The sequence below is a fragment of the Trichosurus vulpecula genome, chromosome 6, assembly GCF_011100635.1.
Source record: "Trichosurus vulpecula isolate mTriVul1 chromosome 6, mTriVul1.pri, whole genome shotgun sequence".
NCBI lineage: Eukaryota > Metazoa > Chordata > Mammalia > Diprotodontia > Phalangeridae > Trichosurus > Trichosurus vulpecula.
Window position 1 is genome coordinate 273,237,183 of NC_050578.1, and position 24,890 is coordinate 273,262,072.

At 41.2% G+C, this 24,890-nt stretch overlaps 1 protein-coding gene across 1 annotated transcript; it reads left to right on the plus strand.

The window, feature by feature from the left end:
- Nucleotides 1-303: 303 nt before the first annotated feature.
- LOC118852779 (solute carrier family 22 member 10-like) lies at nucleotides 304-23,450 on the plus strand. The gene is made up of 10 exons (XM_036762476.1): nucleotides 304-705; nucleotides 3,460-3,563; nucleotides 4,335-4,489; nucleotides 4,585-4,753; nucleotides 8,824-8,941; nucleotides 11,218-11,333; nucleotides 16,046-16,260; nucleotides 18,704-18,806; nucleotides 21,447-21,653; nucleotides 23,384-23,450. The coding sequence occupies exons 1-10, from the start codon at nucleotides 304-306 to the stop codon at nucleotides 23,448-23,450; spliced, it is 1,656 nt and encodes a 551-aa protein (XP_036618371.1).
- The last annotated feature ends 1,440 nt before the right edge of the window (nucleotides 23,451-24,890 follow it).

The window sequence follows — 24,890 nt, forward strand, 5'->3', positions numbered from 1 at the left end:
GAATGAACATTTAAGAACCCAACCTTGCTGCTGATATATCCTTCCAGCTAGATGCTCACCTAAAACTAAACCGATTTTTCTTTGTGAACGGTCCGAAGAATTTTTGCATGCTCAACTGCACACAGACACAAGAACACTGCCTGCCTACACAGTTTCCATCGATGTGAAAGGAAGGTTGTGGGGGAGGTGTCCTTACTGGTCTAAAAAATACATCCCATGTTTTGTTGCAGTCAAATGACTACTCTCTTCACTCAGTAGCTCTCTGAAGAAATTCTTTTTCTTGGGGCCAGCATCCCAGTCCTGATGGCCTTTGAGGATCTCCTACCTGAAGTTGGAGATATGGGAAGATTCCAGATCCTTCAGGTCCTTTGTTTGGCTATCCCTCTAGTATTTATAGCTAGCCATTGTCTGATAGAGAACTTCACTGCCTTTGTCCCTGAGCACCGGTGCTGGGTTCACTTACTTGACAATACCTCAGATTTGCTCAATGTCAATGGGAACCTTAATTTTAGTTCCCTTCTAAAGCTTTCCATCCCCCTGGATTCCAATGGGAAACTAGAGAGGTGTTGCCGATACTTCTGGCCACAGGGGCAGCCCTTGGGTCCAAATGTCATAGGACAAAACATGAGTCAACTGGAGATGGAGCTGTGTGTGGATGGCTGGGTTTATGACCAAAGCCTCTTCACTTCTTCCATTGTGACTGAGGTAAGAGATTCTTCCTGCTGCTCCTTTTCCATCCTGGCAAGATTTCATTCTCCTTTTGAAAAGTTCCCACTGATTTGGAACTTGATTCCCTTGGTGAATGACAGAATCAGATTGCTTACCTCTGCCAGCCCTCCATCTCACAGCTCTTTCTGTGATAAACATTTGTGAGGGATCCCATTTATTAGGTCCTGCTGCCAAATACCAAGTCAAAAAGGCAGAGAGTTATTCTGCAGATTTTCTTTATGCTCAAAGAACAGGCTCATACAGTCAGGATAACAGAAAATTTAGCAAATTCTACATTACAAGACCAGAGGTCTTGAAATATGATATTGTGGATGTCAAAGGAGTGAGCATTATAACCAAGAATCACCTATTCAACAAAACTGAATACAATCCTTCAAGGGAGCGGGGAGAATGGACATTCAACGAAACAGAGGATTTTCAAGCATTCCTGATGAACAAAGCAGAGCTGAATGGAAAATTTTACTTTCAAATACAAGACTCAAAAGTAGCATAAAAAGGAAAACAGAAATTGGAAATCATAAGAAAATCAACAAGGTTAAACTGTTTATATTCCTATATGGGAAGATGATACTTGTAACTCATAAGAATTTTCTCATTATTAGGGCAGTTAGAAGGAGAATAGATAGACTGAGGGCACAGGTGTGAGTTGAATATGATGGGATGATATCAAAATAAATAAAATTAAGTGGTGAGAAAGAGGAATGCACTGGGCAAAAGGGAAAGGGAGAGGTAGAATGCGGTAACTTATCTCACATAAAAGAAGCAAGAAAGAGCTTTTACAGTGTAGGGCTACATAGGGAAGGTGGCAGGGAACCCTTGAACCTTACTCTCATCAGAATTGGCTCAAAGAAGTAATTACATACACACTTCATTTTGTATAGAACTCTGTCTTACCCAGCAGGAAAGTAGGATGGGAAGGAGATAAAAAAGGGGATGGTGCTGATAGAAAGGAGGGCAGATTGGGGGAGGTAATAGTCAAAAGCAAACCACTTTTAAGGAAGGACAGGGTAAAAGGAGAAAGAGAATAGAATAAAAAGGAGGGAAATAGGATATGAAAAAATTTGAAGCAAGTTTATCTGATAGAGGCTCTATTTCCCAAATATATAGAGAACTGAGTCAAATTTACAAAAATGAGCTCCATTTCCCAACTGACAAATGGTCAAAAAACATGAACAATTAGTTTTCAGATAAAGTATCCAAAGCTATCTATAGCCATAGGGAAAATGCTCTAAATCATCATTGATGTGAGAAATGCAAATTAAAATAGTTCTGAGATATCACCTAACACCCAACAGATTGGCTAATATGACAGAATAGGAAAATAACAAAGATGGGAGGGGATGTGGGAAAATTGAGACACCAATGTACTGTTGGTGGAGTTGTGAACTGATTCAACTATTACATAGCGCATTTTGCAACAATACCCAAAGAGCTATAAGACTATGCCTACCCTTTGACAGAGCAGTACTACAACTAGTTCTGTATACCAAAATGATAAAAAGGAAAGAGGACCAATGTGTACAAAAATATTCATAGCAGCTCTTTCCTGGTGGCAAAGAATTGGAAATTGAGATACTGCCATCAACCGGAGAATGGCTGTGGTATATAATTGTGATGGAATACTACTGTGTTATAAGAAATGATGAGCAGGTTACTCTCAGGAAAAACCTGGAAAGGTTTACATGAACAAATGCAAAGCTAAATGAATAGAAGCAGTAAAATAACATACAGAGTAATAGCAACAGTGTAAGATGATCAACCGGGAATGATTTAACTATTCTCAGCAATCTAGTGATCCAAGACATTTCTGAAGGACTTGTAATGAAAAATGCTATCTCCAGAGAAAGAGCTGATGACATTGGAATACAGAAAAAGGCATACTTTTTTAAAAACTTTATTTTTCTAGGGTTTTTCCTATATTTTCTTTCACAACATGATATATGAAAACATGTTTTGCATGACTATACATGTACAAACCACATAAAACTATTTGCCTTCTAGATGGGGGGGGGCAGAGATAGAGGTAGAGAATTTGGGACTCAAACTTTAAAAACACATTGCTTTTACATGTAATTGAGGAATTTTTTTAAAGGAAATATTTCCTTAGAACAAGAAACTTCTTTAATTAATAAGAATACCACTTGTACAAGTAAATATTTAGATAGGATCCAGCTGTTTTCTGTTCTATGGATTTGTGTTGCTAATATCACCATGCATTAACTAGAGAATTTCTGAACTAAACTTAGAGATCAGTTGATATTAACTAATTCTCTTTTAAATTTGCTTTTCATTTTTTACTCCGAAGAAAGAAAGTTCCAAAAAATTTAAAGCACAGGCTCATCTGTATGGAAAAAAATCAGAGAACCCAGAGCTTCTGTAGCCTCATATAGGATGTAAAATACATAAGCAGGATGGACAATGGAATGTTACAGAAAGCAGGAGGGGAGGATAACTGTATGTACATCAGAAGGGGAAAGATAAGGATGTCTGCATCAGGAAGGATAGGGTCAAAATGAGCTTGAAATCGACATCCCAAGCTTGACTGTATTGATGTATGATGTACCATTGTATGACTGTATGATGGAGGCAGTGGCCTCTTCTTATCGTAGTGGGGCAAGAGGCCTGAGCCAGAGTCTCTTTGCCATCATAGTCTTTCTCTTGCCACATTAGCAGCAAGATTCCTGGGCCCAAATTCACTTTAACATCTTATGCTCTCATCTTCTCTTTCAGTGGGACCTAGTGTGTGACTCCTGGACACTGAAGTCCTTGTCTCAGTCTGTATTCCTCGCTGGGATTCTGGTGGGATATCCCATATGGGGCTATCTCTCAGACAGGTGAGTTTCACATGGACACAGATGGTTCTGAAACCCAGGAAGCCAAGGGCCATAGAGCTAAAAGTTGGAAGATGATACTATAGATCCTTTGGTCTATGCCATTCATTTGACAAAAGAGGAAACCAAGGCCCAGGGAAGCAAAGTGACTTGACTCTAGGGTTACACACCTAGAGTTGAAAGCAGAATTTGAACCAAAGACTTTCAATTTTTAAGTCTAGCATTCTTTCTATTCTATGCCAACAGTCCACAACAACAAGGAGAAGATTCAGGGCTAGATTTGGGGTTGTGGGTGGAGGTACGTCCAAGACTGGAAAGAACCTAATAATATAGGCAGGCTGGTGATGTGCTGAACATGGGACAAAGGTCAGTCAGTCAACAAGTGTTTCTTAAACATTTAGCATGTGCCAAGAACTGGGCTAAGAGCTGGGGATAGGAAACAAAACAAAAACAGTCCCTGCCTTCAAGGAGCTACATTCCCTGGGAGAGACAACATGCAAACAACTCTGCACATTCAAGACACATACACAATAAACTTCCTCTCAGGAGGAAGGTGCTGCCCTGGTCTTAAGGATCGAGGATGGCTTCTTGCTAAAGGTGGAATTTTAGCCGCAACTTAAGGAAACCAGGGAAGCTAAAAGGAAGAGATAAGGAGGAAGGCATTCCAGGGAGCAGGGATAGCAATGAAGCCAATGCCCAGTGGGGTCTGTGGGTGGGGGGATGACATTGTGCCTCTGCCCTGGGATCACAGACATCAGGTTTCCTGTGATGCAGGTTTGGGAGAAAACGGATGCTGCCTCCAAGTTACCTCATGCTGGCTGTCTCCAGCACTGGGGCTGCCTTTGCCCAGTCATTCCCAGTTTACTGTTGCCTTCGCTTCCTGCTTGGGTTTTTGATATCAGGAATCATACTTTGTGGTGGGACCCTTGGTAAGTCTCCTCTGTGTGGCTTCTTCAACATTTGCACATGTTCTTTGAGATCTTACCTGGTCTGAAATTAATCCTGTGCTGGGGATTGCTTTCAGTTATAGAATGGACCACCAGCCAGCACCGGCCCCTGGTAGCAGTCATATTATCATTGTGCATCAGTCTGGGGTATCTGTTTCTTGGGGTTCTGGCCTATGGCCTCCAGGAGTGGCGCAGACTCCAGCTGGTAGTGTCTGCTCCCTTCTTTGCCTTCTTCCTGACCTCTTGGTAAGTGCCCCCGGGGCTTATGTTCTCTCTCGGCATGGGCTGCAGATGGAGGGTGAAGAATCCCACCCTTCTATATACAGGAAAGTTCATTTCAGGATGTTTCAGGATGTTTCAAAAGAGGGTGGGATATTTCCAGTCATGGACTGGGGTGCCAGCCAGGAGTTAAAAGCCATGCTTGAATGAGAAAGACTCAGAGCCAGATACCTTCATCAAATTATCTCTGGGTTATAAGAAGTAAAGAAAATAATATGAAAGTTATTAGTGATGAATAGATTTTCCTCAAAGTACCAAAAAGAATATCCCAAGACACAACAGGTGGGATACAAAATTATTAAATTTCAAATCAAAAGTCACGTGTTCAAATCACACCTTTACCCCTTATTCCATAAGTACCCTTTCACAAATCACTTACCCTCCCCATACCCTAGTTTCTTTTTCTGTGAAATGAAAGGGTCAGACTAAGTGACATGACCAGCTAGCGGGGGCTAGCTGGTATAGTGGATAGAGTACTGAACTTTGAGCCAGGAAGACTCATCTTCATGATTTCAAGTCTGGCCTCAGATACTCACTAGCTATGTGACCCTGGGCAAGTCACTATACCTATCAATGATCTAAGCAACCCACCAAGACAAAATTGCAGTGGTAGAGGGATTTTTCACCTCCTGGGAGTTCCCTATTCCAGTGAAATCATAGGTCCAGTCCTTTTCTCTATCTTTCAGAGACTTAATTATTGAAAGGGGGCATTTTTGGAGTCAGAAGATCTGGGTTAGAACCCTAAATGTAGGTCTCCGGAAGGCCGCCTGCCTCCGGGCAAACCCAGCCTCTCCTACCTAATCTTTGTGTCAAGTGGGCTCCTGAGTGTGCTGGACAGAGACTCCTACATGCAGCTTGGCCAATACCTCACCCAGCACTCCTAGGGTGTTGAGATCAAAAACAGTTATTGAAGAAATGCTGCACCTTGCATATCAGGAATCTCTCCTTTTACACAACTGAGGAACAGATCTATGAACTCTTTAGCGAAAGTGGCGCCATGAAGGAAATCATCATGGGCACTGATAAAGTGAAGAAAACAGCATGTGGATTCTGGTTTGTTGAATTCTACTGCAGAGCACATACAGAAGATGCCATGCAGTACTGGAATGGAACTAACCAGGAGAATGGAATCATCTGTAGAGGTGGGGATACATATTTCAAAGAGGGCAGACAAGACAGACAGGGAAAATTGGGGTCCAGGTACAAGATGAAGCTGAAAGAGATTATGATGCCATTACTAAGGTAGTTTGAAAGAAAGGTTGTGGCTGAGTCGTGCATGTTAGGATAAGTCTACAAAACAAAGTTAGGTAGGAAAAGGTACAAAGAAGCAATTATCTTATAAAAACAGGGAGTGAAAGGAAGAAATAATACCAAGGAAACAGGTTGGGGGTGAAAGACTGGTAGTGTTGGAACCTTCCTCTCATCTGGGTTGAAGAGGAAGTAAAGTGCACATCTGAAGAGCTTTAGAAGCCTTCTGAATTTCTAGAGAAGTGAGAAAACTCGAGGCTAGATTAGGGAAGGGACTTTTGAAAGGTTATGTATACAGAATAAGATTAGGAAGGTAGGGGAGAAGATAAGGGAGCAGATTTTAAAGGGGTGGGTAAAATAAGAATAAGACAGTAAGGGGAAAAGATAAGGTAACAGGGAGAGAGTAAAAAGAGAGACTGAGAAGGAAAATGGTGAGCACAAATAAGATGAAGGGTAATTCACAAATATTAATTAAAATATTGTGAAATCTATAAGAATATGAGGCATTCACCAATTGATAACTTCTCAAAGGATATGAACAGGCAGTTTTCCAAAGAAGAAATCAAAACAGTTTATAGTCATATAAAAAGTACTCTAGGTCATTAATGATTAGAGAAATACATATTAAAATAATTGAGATATCATTTCACACCTACTAGATCGGCTAAAATGTGAGGAGAATGACAAATGTTGGAGAGGATATAGAAAAATTGAGACTAATTCATTGCTGGTGGAACTGTAAAATAAACTAACCATTTGGAGAGCATCTGATATTATATCCAAGGAGTTATTAAAATACTGATATCCTTTGGGTATAATAAGAAAACATCGCATACAGTAACAGCAATATTGTTTTAAGAATGACTTCAAGGAAAGAAGTTATTTTGACTTTTATAAATACCCAAATTAACTATAAAGGACATATGAAGAAAGATGCTGTCTGCATCCAGAGAAAGAACTGATAAATAGAAGTATAGAATAATTTTACACACATATATATATACATACATGTGTATATATACATACATATGTATATACATACATATGTGTATATATATGCCTATTTGCATCTAATGGTAGGCATTTCTGGGATAGGGTGAAGGAAGGAATAAAAAAGAAAAAATTGCATGATAATTTTGTTATATATTTGAAAGGAACAGCAAGTTGTGCAGCGTTGATTTGCTGTTTCATGTATGATCATCTTTTTATTGCACTATGTTATAAAATACTTGTTTTATTCCACAAATTAAAAATAACATTAAAAAATTAGAAATTACAAAAATGAATTATATAATAAAGAATTCTGCAATAGGAAAAATAGATTATGATGCCAGAAAAGGAGGCTATAGGAAACTGGGCAAAATCAATGAGTGATGAAAGCCCATCATTTAAAAAAGCAAACTTTGGCTGGTTGACAGATCCTTCAAAGAGCAGCACTGAAGTTCGGAATACAGTTTACTTTAACAGGCTCTCATTTATTCCTCTGCCTCTGTACGAGAATTAAGCCTGAACCTTTGACTTGGCTTTCCACTCTGAAAATCATTCAATGTCAGAACCTAAGGCAGTGACTTTGGTGTTGGAGCCTTGAGGTCTTGTCTGCTTGTCAGGAGGACTCTCTGTCACCTGAGGAACAGTTAGTAATGGAGCACATCTATTAACAGATATTTACGCGATAAAACACAGCTTTCCTTGAAGCAAGATTAGGAAGGTCTTATTGTATGATTGTGTTACCGCTTTTGTCTTTCAGAATTGGAGTGATCATTTTTTAAAAGTCATAATAAAATTTGTATGAAATGAATTTAATGATCTATGTTCTAGTATCAATATTCTATAAATTACAATAGTTTTATTTTTAAGGTTTTTTAATCAATCTCTTATTTCCAAGGGGACTTCTAACTCATCAAGGTATAAAAGTTTGATAGAAAAATTTTTAAATACTTCTGCCTCAGCACTAATGATCTCACAATCTCAGGGAAAGTCCTCTGTTCTGATGATTTTGATGGATGGTATAGAAATAAATTTGTATTTACAGTGTTAAGGGGGTTTATTAAACATATATTTAATCTTTCTAATAGAGACCATGGAGATAAAATGTTATAAGTTCAGGAGGCATTTGTTTTAACTTTGAAATTTTGACAAGCTGGCACGAATCGTGCCATATTTTTTTTACTAGAGTTATAAGGGGATGGAGAAGGTTTAGCAGAAAACTTAAAAATGAAGGAAACAAAATATTTTAATAGAAAAGATCTGATAAGCTTCACTCAGAATGGAAGGAAATGTCCATTTTCTGGTCAGTGATTCAAGACATATTCAAATGCCGTAATTCTCCTCTCTGCTTTTGCGTTGCTGATACAAGAATGGAATTCTTGCTGAATTATGCACCTGAGATCATTACTCCCATGGGACAGAGGAGGAGATTTTCTTTCCACTTAGAACTTAAGGGTGATTTAAACGCTAACCTATTGACAATTTTAGAAATTTTTCCTGATAGGTCTATTTGAACATCTATTGGGGAAGACACGTGAGCTAACAGCAAAAACCTGTGCTGACTCATTTAAAGAATCTTTGTCAAAGGGGCAAAAAGCAAACTCTGGCAATCTTGTCACAGGTGTATGGCATAACTGGAGATGAAGGCTTTCACATGTGAACTTTCTTTTGCATATTAAATAATTCAAAGTAATTACATGGAGAATTAATAAGAACCCCAACTCTGCTATACACAAGAAGTGTGACTTTGAACGAGTAGAAAAAAGAGAATTAACTATATCTGTCCTGCACTATTTAATCAGGTGGTTGCCAGAATCTGCTGGATGGCTGATTGTCCAAAACAAATATGATGATGCCTTAAAGGTGCTCAGAAAAGTTGCAAAAACCAATGGAATAAAGGATAAGACCCTAACTGTAGAGGTGAGAGAGGAAGGAGGAGCCAGGGCTGGGATGTGGGAAATGGTGACTTTTCAAGTCAAGCCCAATAGCCAGGGGCCTACCAAGAGGAAATCCCATCTCTGATGATGCTCCTCCAAGTCTCAGCGGGCCAGGGAACAGGTCAGGGATAGGCGTGGCTTCTTTAAGACATACTGGACAAGAATAGGGGCTCAGTGATTGAGGGTCCCTGGGGGCCATAGTAAACTTCCCTGTTTGAAGACATCAATCTTTGGGGCTGCCTAGCTGTTTCCAAGAGAAAAACCAGACTGGGGGAAGAGTCACCTGAACTATGGGAAGGTGTGAAGATGCCTGGTTGAAAAGGGGCAGGGGTGAGTCTCTCTCATTCCCTCTGGTTTAAGAGGGTTCCTGCAGCCCTCTGCCCTTCTGCCCTCCTGTCTCAAACGCCATTCTCCGTATTCCTTCTGGTCTGCTCTTTCTGTTTTTTCACCTCATTTCTTTCCTTGCTCAGTGTTTTAACACTTGCCCTGCCATTCCATAAGGAGAAATGTAAAATGGTTAATGAGACAATTAAATAATAAAGATTCAATGAGATTACATTTGTAAAGCATTTAGCACAGTATTTGCCACATAGTAGGTGCTTAATGAGTGCTTCTTCCCTGCCTCTCTCTGGCCCCAGAGCAGTCTTGACTGTGGCTGAGCCTAGCAAGGATCACCTATTCACACAGGGCAAAATTATAAAAAGGGTTTCAATGAAATTCGCATGAAATGAGTTTAATGATTTGTGCTCTAGTAACTTACAGGAGCACAAGGTAGGTATAGAAGCCGGCCCCTGAAGGCAATGTGGATGGAACACTAGATTTCACTGTCCAGGAGACATGAGTTTGAATACTTCCATGGCTATATCCTGGCTTAGTCATGAAGGGCAAGTCCCTTAATCTCTCAGGCCTCAGTTTCCTCATCTATATATTGCCCCAAGGTGTATTTCCGTAGGAAATTCCTGGTGGGTTACTCAAACAGGATCATCCAAGTGCATTTTTAGTTTCTATGAGACCAAATTCAAACAGCAGCTTAAAGAAAATGTCCTCTGTCCAAACAGAAGCTTCAGCCTTCTGCTCTGCTGCAAGGAGGAGAAGAAACATACTACAGAAGCATGGTTGTCTCTCTGTGGAGCTACATCCCCTGAAATGCATAGCTCGTGAGCCTTTACTGCTCAGACAACGAACACAAGCCAAAGCAAAGGCATTTAATGAAATAACAAAATAAGAAAGTATTAGAACATGGGGAACACTTTCAACAACCTGACTAGATTGCATTAATATGCAGAGTGGACATGTGTAGGAAACCCAAGATCATACAATAATAAATCCCCACATAAGGGTCTCTATAGGCCACCTAGTCCAACCCCCTCATTTTATGGATGAGAAAACTGAAGACTAGAGAAGTTTTTGGTGATTTGCACAAGTTCACACAGGTATTAAGGAACAGATCAGAACGAGGTGTCCTGACTCCAGAGTCAGCGTTCCCTCTGCTCTGCTACATATGCATGGAGAGGAACACAAAGAAGCAATGTGTGTGATCAGGATATATTCAGGGACCAAACAATTATAGAGTTGAAGCTGAAAGGGATCTCAGAGTTCATCTCCCTCATTTTACAAATGAGAAAACTCAGGCACAGGGAGAATAAGGGCCTTGCTTAGGGCACACAGGGAGTATCAATGGCAGGATGTGAACCCAAGTTTTCTGCCTCAGAGCCAGTGCTAATGTTAATTTTTTCCTTATGTTGATATTTAGCTTTTATGATGTATGTATGTTTGAGATGACTACGTTCTGAAAAATATTTAGCCATCTCATTCAGATAGTACCTATGAAGTGTTTTCATTAAAGTTTTCTTAAAATGCGTTGATGTTCCGTGGAGTGCTATGTTTATGTCTAAGCTGGACGTCAGTAGCTCCATGGAGGAGCACCCATAGGGGATATATAGATCCTAGGTGTGCACCCTTCATGCTTTAGTGACAGACATGGGCACAGCTTATTGTCTCTACTGATCTTATATGACCTGAGGGTTCTCCTCTGATCCTATGGTCACAGACGTGGCTCGACTGGGCATGTTGTAATAGAGCTTGCCATTGGGGTAAGGGAAGGCTTAACAAGGCTTTGGGGTCATAGCCAACGAACTCTCATTTGGTCCCAGTCCCTGTCTAGAATCTCTCACCAAGCCAGTTGGTCCTGCTCCTTCCTTCTGTTCTTCCATATACTAAGCCCCAGCTTGACTTTATCATTGGCTCTTCTCCCTAAAGGCTTTGAGATCCACCGTGGAGATGGAGCTGGATGCAGCACAAACCCGTTATACCATGTTGGATTTGGTCCACTTTCCAATCCTGCGTACGAGAATCCTCTGTATGTCCTTTGCAGGGTAGGTTCCCTATAGTGTATGAGGAATATTAATGTTTACAGCCCCCGCAAAAGAATCTCTCAGACAGACACAATAAATAGGTGATAGAAATGGACAGGCTGAGCTGCAATCTTCTATCGGTGATTCACAGAATCACAGAATCTTAGAGCTAGGTGGCACAGTGGATAGAGTGCCAGCCCTGGAGCAGAAAGACTCATCTTGCTGAGTTCAAATTTGGCCTCACACACTTACTAGCTATGTACTTCTGGGTAAGTTACTTAACCTTGCTTGCCTCAGTTTCCTGATTTGTAAAATGAACTGGAAAAGAAAATGGCAAACCACTCCAGTACCTTTACCAAGAAAAACCCCCAATGAGGTCATGAAGAATAAGACATGACTAAAAAGACTCTTCAACAACAAGTTAAAAAACCTTCAGAGCCTGAGTTTAAGGAATTTGATCACCAGTACTCCTCACCTTAGCCCCACTAACACTTATCCAGCTTCTGCCTAAAAACCTCAAGTGAAAGGGAATCCACTAGCTCTTAGCAAAGTCTATTTTACCTTCATCTCTAACTATTATGAGGTGTCCTTTACCTAGAACCTCACCCTGCCTCTCTGTGACTTCCACCTTGGCTCCTCGTTCTGCCTCTGGGGCCATGCAGAGAAAACATTTACTCTCTTCTACATGTCAGCCATGAAAGTCCTTGGAGGCAGGGCTCATGTCTCCCTCCCCAAGTCTTCTCTTCTCCAAATGAATCATCCCCAGCTTCTTCAAGGGATCTTCATGTGGCAGGAGCATGATGTCCTTCCCCATCCCGGCTCCCCTCCTCTGGGCACTCATCTGAGTCACATTTCAGAGAAGAAGATTCAGGCCAAGAACAGCCCCCAGCACTTTCTTAAGTGATAATGGAAATCTATCTCAAGGAATCTGCAAGTTATCATTATTCTCCATGAATTCAACACAACAGGGACATGCATTCTCCCTCCACTGATGGGTGTTGAAATCCATTGTCACCTTCTTTCTCATCTTGTGCATTTTTTTCTGTTCATTGTTCCATAAATGTTCCTTGACTGATTTATCCAATGAGGTGGAGTGATAAAGGTGATGATGATAGCTACCATTTGTGTGGTGTCTTAAGGTTTGCAAAGCACTTGACAAATACTTTCACATTTGTTCCTCATAGCAACCCTTTGAAATGGGTGCTATTATTATACCATTTTACAGAGGAGGAAACTGAGGCAGACTGAGGATAACTGACTTGCCCAGAGTCACACAACTAGTAAGTATTTGAGGTTGGATTTGAACTCAGGGCTTCCTGACTCCAGTTCTTGCACTCTACCCACTGTGCCACCCAAGTGTCAGTCTTCCTCTAGGTCTCTTCACATTTCTTAAGTATCATGCCCTTGGACTGTTTATCCTGTACTCTCCCCCCATGCCAGGTGCAATCATGCTTCATCCTGAAGATGTCATTCGTGCCACTTTAAAAAAAAAACTCTGATTCATCCTGTAGATCTTGTCCGATGTCTCCTTAACCCCTCCTTAACCCTTTGCTCTCTCCTTTGCTCTCCATGGGCTCCAGGATGTCCCCCACACTGTCATTTTTCATATTTAAATGTTTCCCTTTGGTGACACTTTTTGGCTATTTTCCAAGTGTGATCTAATCCATTGGAAGATAGAGTGCACATTACCAATGTGTTGAACCAAGAAACCAAGGAGGAGGTTGTCTTCAAAAGATGGCAAAGCTCCTATACTGACTATAAGCCTCTCCCCAAGACAGACACCCTTCTTTCTAATGCTGATATACTACCAGCATTGTGTATGGCAGTGAGATGTGGAACACCAGTCTTCAAAGAACTGGTGATGAATATCACCAGTAGGTGATGGGAAGGAACATGGCGGGTGTGAATGATTTGCACAATAGAGCCAAGGAGAAACCCTGAAGAACAAGAATTAATGATGTCATTAGGGGATTTGTGAGAGGAAGATAATCTAGTGTGGCCTTGTTGGGAGGGAAAGGGGCATGGCCTTCTGTGGCAAACTTATGGGAGGGCCTAGACAAGAGTCCCCCAGAATGGGAAGTCATGGATGGGTGGGAATCTGTATCAATGCACAATTAGATAAATGATAGCATCTTCGGCTGGCAAGACAAACAAATTTGAATGCCAAGCATATTGTAAGCTCTCTTCTGTCTTATCCTAAAATGCTTCTTCTGTAGAGATAGTAAATTTCACATAAATTATGCCTAAGACTTTGGAACCCAGTGGCTCATTGTGCAAACATACTTGGGGGAAATGACCTTATATAAACCTTCATCAGAGAAGATGAGGAAGATAAATAGTAATAAAATTCACCTGCTTTAACATATACAGCAAAGAGGCAGATAAGAAAAAATGAAAAACCCAGTAAGGACAGAAAATTATGAACTCCACTGGATTCCTAACATATTGGCCATGTTAAAGTATTAGGAGGTGGTTACTTGGGGAAAAAAGAATTTCTCTGAACTCAAAGGAGGTGCTAAACAGTGCTTTGTAAAACATTTTAAACCACAATCATTGGTTTTTCATATTTTTGTTGGTTTTGCATGTCACCATGATGAATGGAAGCTGATCAGTAAAAGAAGAGGATATTTCCCCTCTAAGTAGTGGGCAATGGGCAGAGGGCTGGCTTCAGACTATGGCATAGCCCTCCCACATCAAAGGCACATCCTGTGACTGTCGGGGAGTCCCTTAAACCTGTCAGGGCTCCACTGAGTCTCTAAAACTAAGTTACAGAAAAGGTAATGATTTTTACTGAGAGTGTGTTTCTCCACCCACTAGCTTGATTCATCAACAAAATCACAGGTCCAGTTTAAAAAAAAAGGAAAATGAACAAACAAAAAAAATCCTACAATTTTTCTCAAGACAGCAGTGGTGGTGACACAGCTCATCTCAAGCACTCCTCTATGCCTCTTTTCTTTGTCTGGGCTCTTTTCCTTCATCTCTCCCCAAATGGCAGATTGAATAGATGGCTCAGTTCCAGAATCATGCAGTCTCGATGTCACAAGGCACCTCCAAGGTCATTGAGTCCATCTATGTCAAAATAAGATTCTTCTTTGCTTCCAGTTTATCTATTTCCCCTTTGATTTTTAACATTCCTTATTTTGTGCTTATTTTATGTTTCTTTGTTGATTTTCTTCTTTTAAAAATGCATGCTCAGTTCATTGATTCTTTCTTTTTCCATTTTGTTAATGTATTATTGTAAGTATGTGATTTTCCCTCTGAGGATTGTATTATCTCTATCTGAGAAATTTGTCATATTGGTTCATCATTATATTTTATTTTACATAGTTATTAATTATTTCAATGATTTGTTCTTTGACTCTCTCATTATTTAAGATTTAATGTTGTGCTTCTATTTGGGTCTGCATCTTTTGTTTGTGGTTCCTGAACCAATTTTTATTTTTATTGCATTATGGTCTGCGAAAGATATATTAATTATTTCTGCCTGCTTACATTTGTTTGCAATATCTCAGTGTCTTATTACATGGTCAAATTTTATAAAGTTCCATGTTGTGTAGAAAAATACACATGTTCTTTTCCTGCCCTATTTAGAAGATGTCATAAGAATTTTAACTTTCATTTCTGTGAAGTTTGTTGAGTTTTATGTTTTACCTTTTGCTTATCTTTCTGAAGGAGTTATCCAAAATGTATAGTGCTCAGATGTTTACTTTATAAATTTGGAAGCTAAAGCATTTGTTACCTGTCAGTTTATTACTGATATTTTTATCTATGGTTCCTTTCAGCACAATATAATTTCCTTGTTTATTCCTTTTAAATTTTTTAATGTTCTTGCTTTGCCTGATAGAAGATAATTTTGACTTTTTCATTTTCACTTGATACATAGTAATTTTTTTTCCATTCACCCTTTTGTGTGCGTATCTATGTTTTTTAAATGTGTTTCTTGCAAGCAACAGATTGTAGGACTTTGTTTTCTTATCCAAACTGTGACTCTTTTTCAATGTCTGAAAATGTTTAATCCATTCACACTTAAAGTTATGACAGGTTTATATTTTCCTTCATCTGTCTCTAAAACTGGGGATATTTTTCAAGTTAAGCTTTTTCCTTCTCTTCTGCTATAAACCCGGTATTATGTTCCTTCAGTTACTTTCCTTTAATCTTTTTTTTAAGGTGGCCCTGTTTTCACAGGCTCTCTTCTCCATGTTTGTTACCCTTTCCCTTCAGAGTTTTGTTTATTGGTTCTTTTTTCTCTCTCACTTTTTATCTTAATATATATTTCTTTTAGAGCTCTCTTTAATATGGCTCCGGGCTACGTTTGCAGACTTGTTTAACATAATTGCCCTTCACACTCTCTACATTACAAGCACAAATGATTTTCTTGAAGTTTCCCGAGCTAGAGAGTCCATCTCCCACTCTCTGTGTTTGTATGTGAGGTTCCTCATGCCTAGAACACATGCCCTCCTCAAATTACCTTCCGGAATCCTTGGCTGCCTTCAACATTCAGCCTTTCCTTAGTGATCCTCTTGCCCTCCTAAATTTATCTGGCATTCACTTAACTGTATTCGTGAAGCATTGCCACCCCCGGCAGAATGCCAGCTCCTTGAGGGATTTCTGTCCCTAGTCCCCAGCACAGACCCTGCCACCCAAAGGACTCATTGAATTGAACTGCGTTGGATGGTGAGCTCTGGGCTCCGAGTGTGATGGATTCTCTCTGCTTTCCCCACTCTCTGCTGCAGTTTCACAACAGGGATGCTTTTTTATGGGCTCTCTCTGGATATTCAGAACTTGGGGAGCAATATTCAAATGCTCCAAGTTCTTTTTGGAGCTTCTGCCTTCCTAAGTAGTTTTGTGGCCTTGTTCATCATGAACTCCCTTGGCCGTCAAATGATAGCAGTGGCCTGCCTCCTTCTTGCTGGACTGTTCGTACTTCCTGGTGCATTTCTGTCTGAAGGTAAGAGAGGGAGCTTTGGGGAAAGGGAAAAAGGGAATGGAGGATTTTCATAGGATCAGAGGCAGCTAGGTGGCCCAATGAATATGGCAGAGGCAGCTAGGTAGTCCAATGGATAGGGCACTAGGCCTGGAGTCAGGATGACCTGAGTTCAAAGTGAACCTCAGATGGTTCCTAACTGGGTGACCCTGGGCAAGTACCTCAACCTGCCTGCCTCCATTTCCTCCTCTGTAAAATGGAGATAATAGCAACACCTCCCTTCCAGGATCCATTTGAAATAATATTTATAAAATACTTAGCCCAATGCTTGGAGCATGGTGGGCTCTATATAAATATTAGGATTATTGTCATCTTTGAGGAGAAGTGCCTTGCCTGTCTTTGAGGCTGGCTTGTATGTGGCCTTCCCGACATGGGCAGACCTCTACCTCCACCTCTCACTTTGGAGCTTAGGCACACCAAAATGAATGTGAGCCTTAGGGTCTTGATTCTGCCATGGTGCTGTAGGGAGAAAGGCTGAACCTCTGGTTGCCTTCATTATACCCTCAAACTTAGAGCTCAAAGCTCTTGGGGCAGGAATGAATGGTCTTATGGGCTCCTTGAGTGTTAAGAGCCTAGAGACAAAGGAGATGGAGATCTGCTCCCATTTCTGCTGTTTGTATACGTATAGACGTACACCTGTATGTATAGTTGAAGATATATAGGTGTTTGCATGTTGTCACTCCTATTAGAATGTGAGCTCCTTATGGACAAGAACCATGTTTTTGCCCTTCTTTGTATCTCCAGTGCTTGGCACAGTGCCTGATATACAGTAAGTGCTTAATGGATGCTCAACTAACTGAGGCCCCATCTCATCTCAAGCATTTGCTCGAGTACCTGGGAGAGGCACTTAACTCCTCAGAGCATAGAGTGTTCCCTATACACCGAGGTAAGGATAAAATCATAGGGCCAGTCCCTAGACCTATTGCCTGTAAGACCAGAAGGGCATTTTGAGATCCCTGAGTGACAAGATCATAGATCTAGAGCTTGAAGGGAACTTCAGAAACCATGTAATTGAAATTCTATTTTTACAGATGAGGAAACTGAGGCTGAGGGAATTGAGATGACTTGCCTAAGGTCACACAAGTAATGAGCCTCAGAGGTAGGATTTGAACTCAAGACCTCTGGATCCAGTGGAATCATTCTTTCCATGGTGCCATGGCATCTCCCCAACTTTCTCATTTTAAAGAAGAGGAAATAGGCTCAGAGAAGAAAGCCAAAGTGCCCAGAGCGCAGAGTTAATAAATGGCAGATCCAGCATTCAAACCCAGGCCAGGATAGATGAGTAGATAGAGAGATATATAGATATATAGCTGGATAGATAGATGGATGGATAGGTAGGTAAGTAGACAGGTAGGATGGATTGGTAGAGAGATAGAGATAATAGATGGATGGGTGGATGGATGGATGGATGGATAGATAGATAGATGGATAGATGGATGGATGGATGGATGGATGGATGGATGGATGGGTGGGTGGATGGGTGGATGGGTGAGTGGGTGGGTGGATGGGTAGATGGGTGGGTGGATGAGTGGATGGATGGATGGATGGGTGGGTGGATAGATAGATAGATGGATAGATGGATAGATGGATGGATGGATGGATGGATGGATGGATGGATGGATGGGTGGGTGGATGGGTGGATGGGTGGGGTGGGTGGGTGGATGAGTGGATGGATAGCTAGATGGATAGACTGAACAAGTGAATGGAACAAATGATGAATAAATGGCTGCCATGTGGTTTGAATTCAGCTTCACCAAGTTCCTTAAAGGACAGGATTATTGAGTTTATCTTTACATTACCCTCTCAGCACTTAGCACAGAGCCTTACACACTGTTAGGGCACAATAAGTATTTATTGTTTGCGAAATGAAGCAAACAAATAATAGTTACCACGTATAGAGCATTTAAAGTTTGCAAATTGCTTTACACCTATTATCTGATTTGTTCATCAAACCAAACCTGGGTGGCAGGTGTTTGTATCGCCAACACAATATTCACAATGGTTGCTATTGTTATGAGTGTGCACCCGTTGTGAATATTGCCTTGGTGATACAGTGTTATGATCCCCATCTCATAGAGGAGGAAACTGAGCCTGAGAGAGGTTAAATGACTTACCCAGAATCACCCAGCTAGAAAGTTGTGAGGCAGAATTTGAACTCAGAGCCTCCTGACTTTAAGTCTAGCACTCTTTCCTTACACCACTTAGCTGCCTCTAACAATTAATATTATTGGGCTAAATGTATGGAAGGGAATTAATGAATACATGGATAAATTGAGGGATGAATATGTGAATGGACAGGGTGAATGAATGGATGGACGGACGAAGGAATAAACGAACAAATGAATAACTCAAAGATATGTTTGACACTGGTTTTTTGAGGAGTTCTTTTTGGTCTTCTCCTTTATAGAAATTTTGCGTGTGGTTTTGGCAGTACTAGGAATCAGCTGTATTGTGATCTGTGCTTCCTGCAATGCTGTGTATTCCACTGAGCTCCTACCCACAGTAGTCAGGTAGGACAGAGCATTTGGGGATAAAGAATAACCATTGCCATTTCTGGGAGGAGGAGGGAGGAGGAGAGACTCAATGGAGTAAATTGGTCTAGATGAAAGATATTCTTGGGTCCTGAAAGAACAAGTACTGGTTATGGAGTGATGGCTGAGCTTATTCAGTAGTAATCAATGATTAAAGAGAACATGAAAGGTGCCACAAGATTAGAGAAGGACAAATGTTTAGGTTTTCAAGAAAGGGAAGGGAATAGCAGGGTTGGGGAACCTGTGGCCTAGAGGCCATAAGTGGCCCTCTTGGTGTGACTTTGACTGAATCCCATGTATGGCCACACTTGAGGACCTAGAAAGCCACATGTGTCCTCAAGGCCACAGGTTCTCCACCCCTGGATAGAGCCTGCAAATTCTAGGCCAATGAGTTTGAGTTGGATTCCTTGAAAATTCTAGAATGAACCACTGAAAAGATGGTTTGTGGATATCTAGAAAGGGGAATGATGATTACAAAGGGCCAGCAGGGTGGTGTCATCAAGAACAATGCATGCCAGGCTGACCTCATAGGCTTTCATGTTTGGACAGGATTACCGAAGTAGTAGGTAAGGGGAATGCAGTGGATAGAGTTTACTTCAATTTGAACAAAGCTCTTGATAAAGTGTCTCATACAGTTCTTGGGAAAAGATGGAGAGAGATGGATTAAATGGGAATACATCAGATAGATTCAGCACTGGTTTCATGGCCATACCCCAAGGGAAGTTGTCAATTGTTCATTGTCAATGTGGCAGGAAGTCCCTAGTGGAGTGCCCCAGAGATCTGTGCCTGGCCCCGCTCTCATTACCCCTTATGTCAAACCATTGAATAAAGGGATAGATGGTCTGCTCATCAAATCTGCCAAGGATGCAAAGCTGGGAGAGATCTCTAATGCACTGGATGAGATAGTCAGAATCCAAAAGGACTTTGAAAGGCAGGAGCACTGGGTTGGCTCCAAGGAGATGAAATTAGACAAAGATAGCTGTAAGCCAAAAAGATTAACTCCACATACATACAATGGAGGATGTGTAGGTAGACAGCAGTTGTTCTAGAAAATTGAAAACTCCATGTGAGTCAGCAGTGGGATGAAGCAGCCAACAAATTCTAATGCCATCTGGGGTTGTGTTAGGAGAAGCATTGCTTCCAGGGACAAAGAGATAATCATCCCACTGTCTCCTGCCTTTGGCACATTTCATCTGGGCACCACAGACGTCAATGATCTGACAGGTATCCAGAAGAGGACAACCAGAATGGTAAAGGACCATGAGCTTATAACCTAAGGAACTGAAGGAACTTAGGACATTTAGTCTTAAGAAAAGTAGATTCAGGGGGAACATGAGTCCTGTCTTTTAGTATCTAAAGCGTTGTTTTGTGGACGATAGAGGAGCCTTGTTCTGTTTGGCCCCAACCAAGATCAGAACCAGGAGTGATGGTGGACATTCACAGGCTCATTTTGCCTTGATATCCGGAAAAACTTCCTAACAATTACAGTTGTCCCCAACTGGGCTGGTGATGGGCTCCCTCAAGAGGTGGTGAGATCCTCCTCCCTGGAGGTCTTCAAACAGATGCTGGACCACCACTTGTTGGGTGTATTATAAGAAGGATTCTTTCATGCATGAGTTGGATTAGATGGCCACTGAGGTCCTTCCCAATTCTCAGATTCTGTGGTTCTATAAAAGTTCATTCATGTCTTTCTGAGTCCTGGTTCTAATAATCTATCCTCTATGCCAGACTGCCTGTAGAAAAGGAAGAAAGGAAGAAGGAAGGAAGGAATGAGAAAGAAAAGGGTAGAGGGGAAAAGAGAGGGCTAGAGTGAGGATGAGAATGAAGAGAGAAGGGAAGGAGGGAAAGAAAAAAGAATGAAAATGAGGCTAATCCTTTTTTTAACAATGTAGTGATATATTTTATTTTTACATCAGCTAAGTTTCTCCCCTTATTCTTCTCCCTCTCTTCCTCCTAGACCACCATCCCATGTAACAATGAATATTTTTAAAAAGAAAAAAGAGAAAAATCAGTAAAACTGATCAGTTCCTTGAAAAAGTCCCAAAATCTCTATACTAGTTCATGCCCATGGATCTCTGACCTTCAAAGGAGCTGGGGAGAAGGGGAAGGTGTGCCTTCTCATAACTCTTCTTTGTGTCATCCTTTCCATTTATTTTGTTGTCTTCCTTGGGCATAGTTTTTGTAGCTTTTTTAAGCAATACATAAGCCAATAGTCTGTATCCTCAAAGAGCATACACTTTACTAAGTGTAGAGATACGAGAGAAGGGTGGCAACCTTCCCAGGGGGCAACCAATGGAGAAATTTCACCCCTACTAATGATGAAGGGGGTTGATCCTTTACCCATTCAGCTACAGATACCAAAGGGAAAGACGAAACAAAGCTGTTGGGGCAAGATTAACCTAACATATCAGCTTCCTCGTTGAGATTATTTGGAATTTGAATAATAGTTTTTTTTTCCTTTCAAATGTATAAATTGCAGAAGCCCCTGAGCTTCCTCTAGTTTTTAAAAATTTCAGTACTCCATGATTACACTACAGATTCTACTAACTAGGGGTTACAGGAAGAGGGTATTTAACAGGTGTTGAATCAGGGATAATCAGACATTCTTGGCCCTGACAGGTACATGTGCAGGGGACTCATTCTCACAGGAGATCAGATTGGGGCAGTGCTGGCCCCATTGGTGAATACACTCAGGCACTACATTCCAGCCCTGCCACAGTTCATCTTTGCCATCATAGGCATCTCTTCCAGCTTCGTGGTCTTCTTCTTCCTCCCTGAAACCAAGAACAAGCCAATGCCTGACACCATCCAAGATATAGAATGTGGGTGAGTACTGCCTATGGAATCTTGGGAAGGTCACTTAACTTATCTGAGCTTCATTTTCCTCATCTGTAAAAAGAGGGAATTGGACTAGATGAATGAATTCATGCATGTGTGGATATGTTTAATACTTTGTGCTCAATAAAGCTCTGTGCTAAGCACCTGGGAAACAAATATATATAAGCAGAAAGTCCTTACCCTGAAGGGGCTTACATTCTACCAGGGGAAGAAAACATATATGAGAGAATTATGGGTCTGAAAGAATGCTTTGGTCTGGAGAGTCACAGGAAGGGTGAGTGGAGCCACAGTGGAGTCGACTGACAAGGCCTTTCCAGGAGCAATGGCAATATTGTTTTTAGTACCTTTCCAGAGTATGAAAGGGTGTGAAAGGCAGGGGTGGGGGAGTGGGCATAGGGATTGGGGAAAGGGCGGTATCCCATGGCATTAACAGGAGAAGTTAGGAAGGAAAGGGGCATCAGTTTTCACAGTTTTGTTGGGAGTCAGTCCTATCCTGCATAAGAAGTCTGTGTATCCTGCTAAGAAAACAGGATGAAGGCAATATACATCATTTGTATAGATGGCAAGCTCCTAGAGGGCAGGGACTGTACCTGACTTTCTCTTTGTATCCCCAGTACCCAGTACATTACGGTAATGCCTTGACATAATAGGAGCCTAACAAATCAAACATTCTTTCCATTTACATTGATGGATAGAAGGAGTATGAGTAGCCAGTAAAAGACACAGAAGGAGTGGTCAGAGATGTAGGAGGACAATAAGAGGAAAACAGGCTCTGGGGAACCAAGAGAGAATGGAGAGAGGAAAAGGGAGCTGTCCCTTTGATGCTGGCTGATTTTAAAGTATCAGTAAGGGAATGGAGACCAGTGAAGAAGATAAAGAGGGGTCAGAGGTCCTGTGGTGCCACGGGAAGGCATTAGAGTTGGACTACAAAGCCCTGGACCCAGGTTCCAGTTGACCAGTTTATAATCATGTGAACTTGATTCCAAGGCTGGACATCTGAGGTCCCTAATAGCTCTGACATCCCGCCTTAGAGGTCACCAAGTCTAATTCCCTCATTTTACAGTTGAAGAAGTGGGGCAGGGTCTTACCAAGGCCATACCAATTTTAAGTAGCAAAGCTGAGATCTGACCTCAGGTCCTAGACTTCAAACCCAGCTCATTTTTTCATTGGGCCACAGAAGGAAGTATTTGTCCAGTTAAATTCAAGCTTCTCAAGGGCTCAGAATGTTTCATATAATCACAGGTTTAAAGCTGGATGGGACCTCAGAGAGTCTAATCCCCTCATTTTATAGATGAGGAAATGAAGTAAGTTGGCCACAGTCACATAGGTAAAAAGATCCAGAGGCAAGGCTCTTTCTGCTATACACCATTCATTTGTATGCCCAGGAACCAACCCGAAACAGATGTCTAATAAATGTTTGTTGAACTGGATTTAATAGTGAGATGAAAACATTTTTTAAAAAATAAAGGCATTGCCACCAGGTGGCGCCCAATGATACGGACATATCGTACAAAGAGGCATCGATAGCCATCAAGATTCTCCTGGCCCCCCATCTCAGATAAGTTTCCTCACCCTCAATCAAATGAAGTAATATTTGTAAAAGCACTTGGTGTAGTGTTTGGCACGTAGGGGGCGCTTCGTAAATGTTTATTCCTTTCCCTTCTCTCCATTGTGTGCGCTCACATTTCTTTCTTTTCTTTCCATTCACTCATGGGAAGGCATTCAAGAGAAGAAGCGAGACCAAGAGAAGAACGTGACACCGCGGTGAAAATAAGCCAGTTTTAGGATTGCTCTAGGAAGCGACTCTAGTCTAACCTGGGCTTTCCTCTTCTGGTGGGGAGGCCATGGGCCCAGCCTTTGTAGTGCCAGTGGTCCTGCTTGGACTCCAGGCTTTCTGGAGTTTTTGGTACTAATTAACAAGCATTAGTTAAACACTTCCTAAGTGCTAGGCACTGGAGACACAAAGGCAACAACCCAGCAAGCTTTGCTCTCAAGGAGATCACATTCTACCTGAGGAGACAACACAAACCCAGATCAATAAATACCAAATATACTTAAAGCATCCCAGAGAACCTGTGCCCATTTACTTGACACTGCCCTAACTCCAAAGAGTATATACATGTAGAAATCAATGGCTTGAAGACCGCTCTGTGACAGTCCCTGTCCCAAGAGGCTCCTCCTTAAGGAGAACCTGGATTTCCAAGGGAATTTAGCTGCCCCTGTTTCAGGACCTCCAGGCTGGAAAGGGGACTCACAGATGATTTCTGATTTTTCCTACTTTGGTTCCTCAGAACTCTCCAGTGTTTCCTCTTGCCTCTGGGATCCAATACATACTCTTCTGCCAGACATTTCAGGCCCTCCACAAACTGGCTCCAACCAAACAGTTCTCAGGATTCCCCTTACCACACCTCTCTTCTGGCCAAACTTATCTTTCAATATCCCACTCACATGCCTTTGCCCAGACTGTGCCCTTATGCCCCAGTTGTTTTACCAACTTGCCTTTCCCTTTGACAATCCTTAGGTACCAACTCTAATGGAAAAACATTCCTCCTTCTCCTAGTTATTAGTGCCCTTTCATTCCTCAAATTGCCTCCTATATTCATTCCTCCATATGTACTATATCTGCCATTCACCCTATAGAATGTAAAATCCCAGAAGGCAGGAATTGAGTTTTCATGTCTCTTTGTTTTCTCTGTTTGCTCATCACACAGAATCGTTACCAGGCCAATGGGGGCTTAATCAATGTTTGTTGAGTTAAATTGAATCAAGTCAAATTGAATTGTTAAAATTCAACTTGAAGAGAGATCATTAAACCTTGACAGTTGGCATAAAATCAGGTGGAATTCACTATGTAAAACCTCAGGGTTTCATATCTCCATGTACGTGAAAAGCAAACTTCATACTAACAGAGATTCACAGGTTTGTGTTCTGTTGTTCTTCTGTTCTGGAAATGCTCCTTTTTGAAAGCCTGAAAATTTTCTTTTCAGTCAGTAAGTCGATAAGTATTTGTTGAGTACCTACTATGTTCCAGACTCTTGTAAAAGAATGATCTGGGATCAAGGAAAGAGAAATCCAAACGGCTCATTCTCTAATTGATAAATGTCTAAAGACACAAATAGGCAGTTTTCAAAGGGAAAAACGTCCAAGCTATCAAAAAGCTATTGATGATGGTGATGATGATAAAAAGGTAATACTTATGTAAAGCTTTAAGGTTCACGAGGTGCT

Coding starts and splice junctions, on each gene's coding strand:
- LOC118852779 (XM_036762476.1), top strand. CDS start 304: ATGGCCTTTGAGGATCTCCTACCTGAAGTTGGAGATATGGGAAGATTC. Junction 4,754..8,823: donor GCCTTCTTCCTGACCTCTTG/GTAAGTGCCCCC, acceptor CTATTTAATCAG/GTGGTTGCCAGAATCTGCTG. Junction 18,807..21,446: donor CTCCTACCCACAGTAGTCAG/GTAGGACAGAGC, acceptor TGGCCCTGACAG/GTACATGTGCAGGGGACTCA.